The following is a 13,885-nucleotide window of genomic DNA, read 5'->3' as shown; positions in this document are numbered from 1 at the left end:
ACCCAACACAGGCCCATATCTGCCACTAATGGCCTGTGTCACCTGGAGAAAAAGCACAACATTTCAAGATCTCCTCTCCTTTGTAAAATGCTAGAAATGAGTGCCTCCTGGGAACTTCCATGTCTGATACAACATTTTCTTGTGACAAAAGTGGTTGAATTTTGCTGCTATCAAAGATTTTAAATAGCTGAATGTGTAAAAACCAAGAATTTTTCATTGAATCTAAGCAGATGGAGAAGTCATTGTTTGCTGGGACCTGGTCATATTTATGTAAATAAATGCACTTAGAAATATTTTTTAAAAATTGGATACAAGATTACAGTGACACTATGGAGTGAGTTTGACTACTTAAGCCAAATAGCTGGAGTGAGTCGTTCAGGCAACTGCTGAAGCGACATAAAAAATAGATCTATAACTACATTAAAATTTACTTACAAAGATAGTTTCAAAAATTAACTGATATCCTGTTACTGCTTCTCTTTACAAAAGCTAATGGATAGTCTCATGGGATGTGGTTGATCAGTACCAATGACTAAATATTGTCACACTGTGTTTTCATAAAACTCATTTGAACTGGTAGTAAAAATATAAGCTTTGAGGCCCTATTTGATCTCCTACCACTAAATTTTCAAATGATTGTCCTTAGAATCTGTACTTTGTTGTGTTGTTGTTGAAATTGTGCTTTACTTATTTATTTTTTTTAGTAGAGAAATCCTCTTTTTTCATTGAACTATAGTTGGCACATAGTGTTACATTAGTTACAGGTGTAGAACATAGTGATTCAACAAGTTGCATGCATACATTATGCTCTGCTCACCGCAGTTGGAGCTGCCATCTAGAAACCCGCCACACTGTAAGATTGGTAATCACTACAGCAGATGTTCATTAACTTTTAAATTTAAAAGCCTTGTGCTGACCAGCGCTAGAGAAGGATCACACTTACTCATCCACTTTATGTCGTCTAAGTGGCCTTGGGCTTACATGTGAGAAGTGTTGTAGACATTGGAGTTCCACAGAAATGGCCAGAAATCAGCAGCAGCTTCTACCGGAATTGAACCTAAGACTTTTACATTTTAAACCACTGAGCGAATTAGTTACAACCTAAAATTCACACACATAATCCTAAAGGTAGAAGCAGAGTGAGAAGAAAGACTGTATTTGTGGACTTTTTTTCTCTTTCAGGTATTTAGAAAGATGTAGCAGGAGAATGAGTCACAGAAAAGAGAATGAATTTGTCCTTATGAGTCTCTATTTGGGCCAAGTCTTTGGAGCTGGTTGAGAATAAAGGGCAGAAGTGCAATGTGGGGCTCAAAGAATAAACAACAAATGTAGTGCCTTCCCCAACTGCCTGTAACAAAGGCTTTGGGGAGGGACGCCATGCACTGAACCCTCGGACGTCAAAGTTAGGGGAAATTTTCCAAGCCAGCTTCCAGCCAAGAGAAGTCAAAGATGACAAAGTCATTCCCAGAGTAAATGAGTGACTTGACCAGGACTGTCACATGAATCTCCAGACCCTTAAATTATTTCCTTTAACCTCACGCCAATCTCCAGGAAATATTATTCCTTCATAGTCCATGTGCTTATATCCCTTTCAAACTTTCTACTACTCCCTAAGAAATGAACATGTGTAAAAAATAAAACGACCACACCATGATTTGTTGAGATGACCAAGAACCAAGAACAAGAATCATGCCTGGCTTGAGGGTGTCCTAATTTTGCAAATCTCAGTTTTTTGCTCATTCAGAGACTACATTGTTTGGATTTTGTGCTTTTTTTTTCTTTCAGGTGTCTTCAGTCAAGGAGGACAGGTCAGTACATTTTTTTTTTTTTATATCTTTTATGCAGACCTGGGTGGTGTTTGTCTGGGATTCCCTGGCCAAAGAGAGGTTTGCCTGTGGGTAAAAGAGCAGAAACAATGAGCAAGCTGACCGAATGCAGAAATCAGAAGCAAATCCTTTTTTTAACTGTAACATCTCTACGAATATACTGTGTTCCATCTAAAAGAGCCTAAATGCCCATTCTGAGATTTTGTTAAAGTGAAATGAGCTTAAATAAAAACAGGATGAATCTGTAGTAGCACTGATGCTCTATCTCTGATTTCACTGTGTGATCTTAGGCAAGTTGCTCAGCTTCTCCGAGCTGTAATTTCCACAACTATAGAAAAAGGATCATATTATTCACCTCGTAGAAGTAGATTAAGTTAAATAAACTACTTGGGAGTATTTGGTAAAAGGATGTCTTAGCAATTAGTTGTTACCAGCTTATCAAGGGGTTATTAGGACAGAGGCTGTTACTTTCTGTTTAGAAGTAAAGCAGCCAAGAGAGCAAGCTTATTTAATGTTTTGAGCTGAGTATGCACAAACCGAGCCATTCACACTGAAATATTATTCGGGTTAAAAATAGGAAAAGGCATGAGTTATCTTCATGATTTGGCTGATTAATCCACCAACTTTTTTCTAGTTTCCTTGTTCTATCCAAAGACAACACAATCAAGCAGTATTTGCTCTGCCAGTCCTGTCCCTGTGTCTATACTGAATGTTTTTACTCGACTTTGGCCTTGGTTCTGATTATCCTTGTCATGCTCAAGAACTCTTGGCATCCAAAGTTTCCAGATACCACTGCCAAATGACTGGAGTTAGCAATGGAGCTGAAAAATATTTTCCAACCCTAGTATACCTGCCACTTGCATAATATTTTTTTACTTCAAATTTTAGCATCTCAGAAATTGATGCATGCCTTGCAATCGATGATGCCTGACAATTAACTGCCAGTGTGTGTGTGTCTTTGTGTGTGTGCAGGCACACACATGCACTTGTGTCCCAGTGCACCTGCACATGTGTGTTTGTATTGCTCTATGTAATCGTACATTCTAAAATTGATTTATTCTTATGTTTAAATATATACGGTAGCACAGTCTATGTGAAATATCAAAACAAACAGAGAAAGGACATCAGATCAAGACAAATATTTCGTATCCCATTAAGTGGTAATATATGATAAGGCTATTATACATAGATTTAAAATATATGGAATTAAACCCCAGTTTTCTCCTTAACACACAAGTTGCTTCTCTTCTTTCAGCATGGAATTCCAGATGGGATTTTTAGTGGGCTCATTTAAAGCCTGCAATTTACTGATTCTATTCCTTTAGATGGACCCGAGTCTTAGAGTCTGCTTGCCTGAGGGTCACGGGGGCTGCTTCCTCAATATGCAGATCCCCAGGCAACAGGCCAGACTCACTGGATAATAGTCTCACAGCTGGGGAGATCTGAATCCACATTCTAGGTAATTACCTGATGCTGGGAAGCACTGACTTTTGAGTACTCAGACACCGGAGACAATATAGACGAGTCCTTGCTCTAGTACTTACAGGCTGTGTCATCCGAGGGATGTCTCTCGCCTTCTTATTGCCTCTGTCTCCACATTCCTAGAATGAACATATGGATTCAATGATCTCTAAAGCCTGCTCTGGCCTTGGGTATCTGAATCCTCCAAAGGCCACTGTTTTCCTTTCACGTGCCTGGAAGGACCGGGACAGTCCCATCCACAAACAGAAGCTGAAAGTGACTTTAGGCGCATGCCTGCTCAGGTCTGATCCAGCCAGTAAAAAAGGGAGAAGGTGTCCTCTGACACCAAAGCCATTCTTCTGATGCCAAGAAATGTCTCCATGATGGAGCACCTGATGGGAAAATTAGAGTGAGCAGTTTAAATTACCGACTTGTAAAAGTTTCACATTCCTTCAAAGAGAGTGTTCAAACTAAACAAAAAGCGTGTTCCTGGACTTTTGGAATTCATAGTCTTGTAAAATTTTCCGTATAAATGTAAATGACTAATGGGCTGCCGGCTCTTTAATTTGCCAAGTAGGAACATTAAATAACATAAAAATATAATAATAATAATAATAATAATTAAAAATAAAACTACTATTTACCCTCACCAGCCTTCATTAAACAAATTATAGTGTCATACCAAAATGCTTGAAAGACATAATCTCAAAACGAGGATAGTTTTTTTTTTTTTTAATGGAATAGATTTTGCTTTTAGTACCACTCCCTACATTGTCTTTACTTTTCTTATTTCCCTACCAGGCTGTGCATTTAGGAACATAATCGTAAGGATCTGTTTAAATGAATATTCCGGACTGGAATTAACATAACAAACTGCTCAAAAGTAATAACAGTCAACCATTTTCTTTTTACAATAATTTTAAGGTATCTGTGTTTATTTCTGCTAGTATCTAAAAAAAATTTTTTAATGTTTATTTATTTTTGAGACCAAAAGAGAGAAAGACAGGGTACAAGCAGGAGAGGGACAGAGAGAAGAGACACAAAATCCGAAGCAGGCTCCAGCTGTCAGCACACAACCCAACATGGGGCTCGAGCTCACGAACCGTGAAATCATGACCTGAGCCTGTGCCAGACACTTAACTGAATGAGCCACTCAGATGCCCCTATTTCTGCTAGTATTTTAAGACAAAGCCATGGTAAATGTTAATATAGTTAGTTAAACAATACTCCATGGCTAAAATGTGTTTGGGACAGTTCATTTTTCCTAATTAGCTTGCACTAACTTATAGTTAAGATACTGACAGAATAACTAAATACAACGTGGCAGTGTTAACCAGCATCTATAACTACATATAGGAGAACTCAGTCTTTAGAAAGAAGATCTATCTCACTCAAGTTTACAAACAGCAGTAAAACTGTGCAGTCAGCATCACTGGACGCCAGACTCCACACTGAGCAAGCTTCTGTGGGTCCACACTACCTCTGATCAGCAATAGAAAGCCATTGTGCCGCATGTGTGAATGCAGAGTTTTCCTTTTTCTAAAAGTGTATTTATTTATTTATTTATTTTGAGAGAGTACCAGGTGGAAGAGGGCAGAGAGAGAGGGAGAGAGAGACAATCCCAAGCAGGCTCCACACTGTCAGCACAGAGCCTGACTCCGGGCTCGATTTCAAGAACCACAAGATCATGACCTGAGGTGAAATCAAGAGTTGGACCCTTAACTGACTGAGCCACCCAGGTTCCCCGAACAGGACAATTTCTAAACGAATCCATGTTAGTGTTACCTATCCTCGCTTCTTAAGTAAAAAAGTGCTTATAATGAAGAGTTGTTTAAAATAAGCAAACTTGTCTCCATGTGCGGCAAGGATTTGGGAACTGGGAGGAATTGGAAACAGAGAGCAGAATTCACTGCTTTGGCTCAGGAAAGAAATGTTGAGGGTGGTGACAGGTCATAAATTCGGAATTGGTGAAGAGGGACGTGGGGTAAAGAAATACATGAAAGGTGATACTTGCAAAAGGAAAGAAGTGGTAATGTTTTAACCTGAGGAAGGGTGGAGGAGAATCTGAAGAATGGTGCTGTGGTAAAAAGTTGGGTGGGTGGAGGGGCGAAATGTAAAACTAGTTTGAAAGGAGAGATAAAGCGTTATATTTTCACGTAAGTTAGTATTAAGTGTGAATCAAATCATAGACTAAAGTTGCCCTATATATTTCATCTATTCTCGCTGTTACTGAAAAATACTACCTATGCATATAAATCAGCTCCTTTCTTCATCATACCCCTCCCTGACTTGGCTTCTGCTTCCCCCGTCTTCACACCCCTTCCACGCTGCCAAATGTGCTCTTAATTTAAAAAAAAGGGTGGGGGGGCCCTGGGTGGCTTAGTCGGTTAAGGGTCCGACTTTCGCTTAGGTCATGATCTCGCGGTTCGTGGGTTGGAGCCCCGCGTCGGGCTCTGTGCTGACTGCCAGCTCAGAGCCTGGAGCCTGTTTCGGAGTCTGTGACTCCCTCTCTCTCTGACCCTCCCCTGCTCACGCTGTCTCTCTCTCTCTCCCCTAGGAATAAATAAAACATTAAAAAAATTTTTTAATTAAAATTAAAAAAAATTTTTTAATAAAAAAATTTAAAAAATATTTTTTAAATTTAAAAAAAGGCCCCTTTCAGGACGTAGCCATGATTCATGATTTCTTTATGATATGTGCTATACTTGATCACGCCCATCATTTTTGGACCTCTCTCCTGACTTCTACACTATGTCACTACCCTGGCTCTCTAACTATTTCTCTTCAATTCCCTTTATTGTCTTTTCTGTTTTCTTCCCGAGTATTCATTATGGGCATTTTCAAGAAAATTCTATGTACTCGATTTTCTCTCTAAGAACATGTATGTTCCCAGATGATACTGATGAGTTCCAGATGTTTTTTTCCCCTTGAGTCTTCATCAACATCTCAAACTCTAATTCCTGATTGTCAGAAATATACCATCCTCAGCATTTCTTTCCTGAGCCAATGCACAGAATCTGCTGTTTCTAATTCCTCCAAGTTTCAAAATCCCTGCTGGCATGTGCTGATTTTAAACAACTGTTTTCCTTGTAGTACTTTTTTGCTTAAGAAGTCCTACACTCTGGGGGGGGGTGTTCGCGCATGCGCGTATGTGTGTGTTTGCAAGTTTTCATCGGTTTTATTGTAGAACTAAAATGCTAGACTAAAATATCAATAATCCTGCCTCTTTAGTTGATTTAGTAACCACATGAGCTCATTTTCCAGACCAGTTAAAGGATTTGGTATTCACTGTTAGCAAAAAAATAGATTTGGGTACCAAAGGCGTCACTCTATTCCAGAACATTGTAGAAGGCACAGTTCTTTAAAGAACCACAAGGGGTCACCCAAACGCCTAGAAGCAGTCTCTGGAAGCTCAACTAAGGAAATAATTGGAGGTGCTTGTTAAATCCAACACCAATTTTAAAAACACCCCAAAATTCACTAAAATAGGATAAGATATAATGGGCTCCAAAAATTGTAGATTGTGCTACAATTTACATTGTTAGTGTTTGTAGTAGTAATCTTCCAAATACCTAGAGCTTTACAAAGTGTTTGCAAAGGACTCATCATCACAGTTAGGACAGTCCTGCAAGATAAGCTTATTTCCCACCCTCCTAGCCCAGGGCTGTTTCAACTATTCTACCCTGACTTTCTACAACTCTTACATGACCATCGTGGATTCTCTTAGCAACTCTAGCAGTAAAGCATGGAAACTGTTATTTGTTTTTCAAGTTTTTATTTATGAAAATTGTGGCATAGGTATGGAGTACTTTGTCCCAGATGGCACAACTAGTTAAGGGAGAGCGGCAGAACAAGTTCTATAACAGGATCCTTCGGCTCACTTCAGAGATCGTTGGAGGCCACTACAATCTGAAAGTGTTAAGTGTATCTAAATTCTGAGGAAGTGTGTTCATATACCATTTGATTGATTTGGTTTTAATTGTTGAAATCTTTCGTTCTTCCCAGTCAGTCCAGGGAGCAGTGGAAGGGGGAAAGTTGGCTTGGGGAAGGAGGTGGTGTCTAGACACGCTTACGGCGTCTTCCCAACTGCCTCTCTGTATCTGCCCCCCCCAATTGCCTCTTCCATATCTGCTTTCTAAAGGACAAAAGAGGCTGGACTGCAAGATCAGAGGGCCGGCTGCCAGGGAAAGGTGTCTTAAGAAGGCGTCTCTCTCGTGTAAGAGACTTTCTTTTTTCTTTATTACCTCACTGACCTGACAGACACACACTAACCTCTGACCGAGATGCCTTGTCCTCAGCTTCCATACGGCCTGTGCCAGGCCCACTGTGACATCTGTCACACAGTGTGCCATAATGATCTATGTCATCTCTGCTTCCCCAATGCAGATGAGATGGAGAGCTTACTGAGAGAGTGTCTGTCCCTGATTCCTCTTTGTATCACCAGCACCCAGCACTGTGTCTTCCAAATTACTAGTTGCCCGTTGGCTGTTTATGGAATAAATGAAAATATCAATGATGATTTAGGGTTTACAGTTCTTTCTTGACTCAAGCACACAGTTGCAAATGGGTACATCAACGACTTACATGTAAAATACAAAACAGCTTTTGAGAAGAAAGTGTCCTATGATTTACAATGCCCCAAAGATTTTCCAGCCTTTTTTTCCATCTGGACACCTACAGGAAAGATTACTCTCCTGGAGGTAGCAAGAAAGGATGGAGTTTTCTTTAAGAGTTGTGGGAGAAAGTGGGACTCGAGGTCGAACTATAAGAAGCCTATCTCCTATGCAGTCATGCCCTTAGATCTCTCATAAACACCATACAGCCCAACATCAACAGTACAAGTGCCTAATTTCAACAAAAATCTATATTTAATAGTCTCTGGTGCCTTAAACCTGACATATGTGATGATATTTTTAAAATCAGTTGTATGATTCTTTACTGAGTTTTTCTCCATGCAAACCTTCAGAGAGTTTTGTCAACATATAACGGTTTTTACATAATATCTTAAACAAATGATTCATTTTACTATCCCTATACATCCCCCTAATAAGGTACTTTATTTTCTTAATTTGTTTTTAATTTACTTCTGAGAGACAGAGAGAGAGAGAGCGTGAGCAGGGGAGGGTCAGAGAGAGAGGGAGACACAGAATCTGAAACAGGCTCCGGGCTCTGAGCTGCAGTCAGCACAGAGCCCGACGCAGGGTTCGAACCCACGAACCGTGAGATCATGACCTGAGCTGAAGTCGAACGCCTAACTGACTGTGCCACCCAGGTGCCCCGTAAGGTACTTTGATAAAGTCTACATGTCTTAACTGTAAGTGCTATCAGGGGTGCGTAGTGACAGTCGGCCTTGATTTCTCTCAATGAAGATATGTTGGAAATCAGCCTTCATAGATTGTTGGAAATTTGGATCAGCAATGAGAAATAATATGTCCAAGCCCTGATTTCAGTGCCCCCTGATTGTGTGGCATTGGTAAACCACGTAATTTTCCCGAGGATCACTATTCCTATCTATATACTGGTTAACATAACATTATTTAATGCATACCTCAGGGTTATTTTGACACTCAATTCAACTAATCCACATAAAGATAGTTTTTTTTTTCACATAAAGATAGTTTAAATCTTATGAATCCATTAATAAACATAAGATAGATGCAGTAAAGTATGGTCCCTGTGCTCCTGTTTAGATGTTACTTCATTCCAGGGGCACCTGGGTGGCTCAGTCAGGTAAGCATCAGACTCTTGATCTCAGCTCTGGTCTTGACCTTAGGGTCATGAGTCCAAGCCTGGTGTTCTCTGAGCTGGGTGCAAAACCTACTTAAAAATAAATAAATAAATAAATAAATAAATAAATAAATAAATAAATGTAACTTCATTCCACACAGCTGACATTTGGAGGAGCTCAGTTTACCTATTACATATTGCTTCTACCCTGTAATAAAATGAGCCAAATGTCATTTGCACACCAAATACTTCCTCAGTTGACACTGAATTGAAAAGAATCTTAAAACTCCAGGCTATTTCTGAGGGGCCACTGGAAGTAAGGAGATATATTAGTGGCATAGGTACTACCATTACTTCTATAGAACCCATGATGATAATTGCTAATTATTCATAGCTTGTGTTCTCATCAAGGCTGGATGCAACCTCAGAATCCTTCTAAACAGAGCAGTTTAGACAGCCATTACTGTGTTTTTATAGCAGGCACAAAAGTTCAGATTCTACAAATAGACTCAGAGATAGAGGAAGTTACTAATAAAAACATTAGAATGGTATTTTCAAGAGATGATAAATGGATGTAAGGATTGCAAGGAGTTACTTGCAATATCCTCCATATCTTTCTGGCAAAGCAGGAGTGTTCTTAGAGTTAAATTAATACAGTGAAAGAGAGGAAAGGAGGAAGGGATAAAGGAAGGGAAGAAGGAAGAAAAGAAAAAGCAAGCAGCACTTAAAGTCCAAAAACGACTGTCATTTGGAATAATTTAGTGTTGGAGCAAAAAGTCCTACCTATAGTATTTGGCTCACTCCTTATATGAAGAGAAAGCATCCATTGTACACCATTAACTTTCTCCTGAATACAATAATCTACAGAACTACAGAAACTGGGTTTCCTGTGTCTCAAAGGGAAAGCATCAGTTACATTTGATAAATTCTAGTTAAGCAGATAAGGAAACCTATTTTCTATTTCAAAAAGCTTTACATCGTGTGTGTGTGTGTGTGTTTAAGTTTACCCAAAGCTTCTGTTCTAAGGGACAGTCCCTTAGATAGAATGCACTAATGTCGATGTCACTGTGCTTACGTTGGTAGGTTGACTGCAGTGAGTTCCGGGATCCCAAGGTCTATTGCACGCGGGAGTCTAATCCCCATTGTGGTTCTGATGGCCAGACATACGGCAATCAATGTGCCTTCTGTAAGGCGGTGGTGTAAGTATCATACTTATCAAAATCAGAAACATGATAATGGAGAAAATTTATCATCAATAAAAATATTCTTTTATTCAAATTATTTTCAGACACTTTATTTTATACCAAATTATATGTTAGTAAGGTACCAATTTCCATGCATTCTTCTTTTTTATTTTAATGAAAAGAGCCTTTCAGCACCCTCCTACACTGTTGGTAGGAATGTAAACTGGTACAGCCCCTCTGGAAAACAGTGTGGAGGTTCCTCAGGAAACTAACAATAGAACTCCCTTATGACCCAGCAATAGCACTGCTAGGAATTTACCCAAGGGATACGCGAGTACTGATGCATGGGGGCACATGGACCCCAATGTTCATAGCAGCACTCTCCACAATAGCCAAAACATGGAAAGAGCCTAAGTGTCCATCAACGACGAATATATTAAGAAGATGTGTTTTATCTATACAAAGGAATACTACATGGCAGTGAGAAAGAATGAAATCTGGCCATGTGCAGCAACATGGATGGACCTTGAGGGTGTTATGCTGAGTGAAATAAGTCAGGCAGAGAAGGACAGATATCATATGTTTGCACGTATAGGTGGATCAGGAGGACCATGGGGGAGAAGAAGGGGGAAAATAGTTGGGGGAGGAGGAAGGCAAACCATGAGAGACTCTTGAATGCTGAGAACAAACTGAGGGCTGCTGGGGTGGGGGAGAGTGGAAGGGGGGTGATGGGCATGGAGGAGGGAACTTGTTGGGATGAGCACTGGGTGTTATATGGAAACCAACTTGACAATGAACTAAAAAAGAGAGAGAGAGAGAGACAAGAGCCTTTCAGGAAAGAATAGAGGAAAAGATTATCCTTTATTATTCAGACTATTCAAACTTTACAGTTAGTATACTAGGAAGATTCTATCAAGGGCCAGTATTTATTAAAAAAAATTTTTTTTAATCTTTGTTTATTTTTGAGAAAGAGAAAGACAGAATGCAAACAGGGAAGTGGCATAGAGAGAGGGAGACAGAATCGAAAGCAAGTTCCAGGCTCTGGGCTGTTAGCACAGAGCCTGACATGGGGCTCGAATTCACAGAACTAGAGTTCATGACCTGAGCCGAAGTCGGATGCTCAACCGGCTGAGCCACCCAGGTGCCCCAAGGACCAATATTTATTGAATTTACACATTCATAAGGAATAGGACAAATGCTGTAGATTGTAGCTAATAAACTGTGATCTTTCCAGTAGATCAGTTTATAATTAATAATAATTTATTCAATCAATCAGTCTTATAGTCTGGTTGATTACTCTACAACCAAGGGAATTATAACCCTTGTCTAGGCCAGTTAAAAGTTGTCTCACTTTTCCACTACTGTCTTCACTTCTTTGTATTAGAGTTTCTTCTGTGAATGTCTTAATTACCTTCAACTTTACTGTAAAATTTCTAAGCACAAGTATACAGAAAATTAATAAATACTGAATCAGCACGTAACAAGTATGTGCCTACTTGCTTCTGTAACATATCTGACTAACACCAAACTTTTCCCAGAAGAAAGGCAATAGGGTAAGATGAAATTTGATTTAATGGACATCTACTACTGAGAAGGACTGAACATATGATCTGCTATAAAATGCCAAATGCCTGAACACTTGGTTCCACCTCTTACATCTGTCAGGACTATGACACCAGAGTCCCCTCGCCATTATCTCTCCTGTCACTTTTACCTTTTCCGGTTGGATACGTACTTACTCTCAGACAATGAACAATTGAAGCCAAAAGGTCTAAGCCTGGATAAAACTCTGAAATTTGTTTACATTTCATGCTTTCTGCAGTTCGTCCAGATGCCGTCTCTGGGTACATTTAATTAACCTCTGGCATGTCGTCAATGTGGAGAAATGTAGAATCACCTGACTGCACGGACTTTGCAGTAATCACACCTTTTTCCAGGCTTTGTGATGAATACTGATGATACTGCACTGAGCATGCATTTGTCTTTCTCTTTTGTAGGAAAAGTGGTGGGAAGATCAACCTAAAGCACCAAGGAAAATGCTGAAGTTTTGTGCAGGGTTTGTGCTGACTTCCAGCTGCTGCTCTTCTCACTTCTGTTTTTCTCTAAAGGATCCTTGAAATTCATAAAGACATGCCTTCTACACCGCCTACTCTAGTTCAATGTATACCTATTTCCCTGGATTTGCTTGCCAATAAAGTACATTCTGTGGAGGCATTGCTTGTGTTTTTCCTTTGAAATCAAGAAGACATACAGTTAAAATAGACTAATTGACCTGGCATAAATGTGTATAAAAAGACCTGTTTTTTGGGATCTAAATCAACCAAGCAGCCACTGTGGGATCTTGGGAAAAATCTCTTCCCCTCTCTTATTCTTACAGTTGCCGTGTGGATGGTGAAGGATTTTTTTTAACAGTGTGTGTTTTTTTTAACAGGTTTGTTGTTTTTTTTTTTTTAGTGTAGATGATCTTTATTGGCAGGTGTTAAGAGTGCAAAATGGTGACAAATCCAGAGGGATGGGAAAGGAGGTGGAGCATGGTTCCCTTTCCTCCAAGTGGGGACACTGTAACCAGGCCAGTGGGGTAAGAGCACTTGACTGTGGCCACTTTGGGTCCAGCACCCTTCGAAGAACAAGCTCCCAGGCAGGAGGGATCCTCACAGCACACAGGCAGGTAAAACACCCCAGAAGAGGCCTGGGCTACATCCCACCCCTGGGCAGCCTGGCTCCTGCCCACCGCACACCATAATGTGTGATACTACATTATGCTTATAGTTATTGTACAATATCTATTATTTAAGCTGTAGATAATATAATATCATTTCTTTCTAATTTCAGGAAAAGTATTTTATATAAAACTAAAATGCTCAGCCTCTCTCAACCACAGCTTTCTCAACTTTATGAAATGGTGGATTTATGCAGATAGATGTTAACCTTTGTATATACAATTGAATATGATCTAATCAAACTGGGGAATGTATCTAATATTTAGATAAAGAGCCAGGGACTGGATTAAGTAGTGCTAGGGAAAATATATACCTTCTACTCTTTGAAGTGTGGGCTTTGTGCTCTTCCATGCTTACAGACTATTCCTTTTGCTGAAACTATAATTATAATATATAATGAAGGTAAAGCAATTATAAGAGGGTGGACCATTGAGTCACATGGACCAGAATGTGAGTCAAGACTCTCAGATAAGCTCCTTGTTTTTGAACAAGTCATTTGACTTCTTTGATTTATAATGTACTCATCTTAAAATGGGGACACTAGCATCTACGTCCTAAATGTATCATGAAGATTAAGAAAATGAAGCAAAGAAGCCATTAAACGATCTCTGATGTGTAACAAGAGCTCAAAAATCAGTAGATTTTGCTATTATGTCCTGTCTTCAATTTCAGCATTATACTCTCTTCACTGCCCAGGATATTTTTGTTCTTTTTCTCAGTATTTACACAGCTTTTTTTCCTTAATGTCTATGTTCTGTTCCTTTAACATTTTTGAAAATTCTCATCACGTGAGGTTTTTTTCTCTGTCCTCTTTTTATCTACTAAGTTCCTTGCTCACTGGGGAAATTAAGTTCTTTTTTTCTCTTTAGTTCCTGCTGCCTGAAGTAGCATATTATTTCTAACAGAGACACAGAGGCACCATGTGTAGTTTGGAAACTGAGTCACTGCATCTTTGAACATATGCCTC

The 13,885-nt window shown here is 39.5% G+C and overlaps 1 protein-coding gene across 1 annotated transcript; it reads left to right on the top strand.

The window, feature by feature from the left end:
• The first annotated feature begins 329 nt into the window (after positions 1-329).
• Positions 330-12,241, top strand: SPINK6 (serine peptidase inhibitor Kazal type 6). The gene is made up of 4 exons (XM_039244495.1): positions 330-334; positions 1,745-1,808; positions 10,098-10,213; positions 12,196-12,241. Exons 1-4 carry the CDS (start codon positions 330-332, stop codon positions 12,239-12,241), a joined length of 231 nt encoding a protein of 76 aa, XP_039100426.1.
• Positions 12,242-13,885: the final 1,644 nt, after the last annotated feature.

Source organism: Hyaena hyaena, unplaced genomic scaffold, assembly GCF_003009895.1.
Source record: "Hyaena hyaena isolate Hyena2069 unplaced genomic scaffold, ASM300989v1 scaffold_241, whole genome shotgun sequence".
Classification (NCBI taxonomy): Eukaryota; Metazoa; Chordata; class Mammalia; order Carnivora; family Hyaenidae; genus Hyaena; species Hyaena hyaena.
The sequence above is the reverse complement of the archived record's forward strand: the minus strand, read 5'-3'. Positions and strand labels throughout refer to the sequence as shown.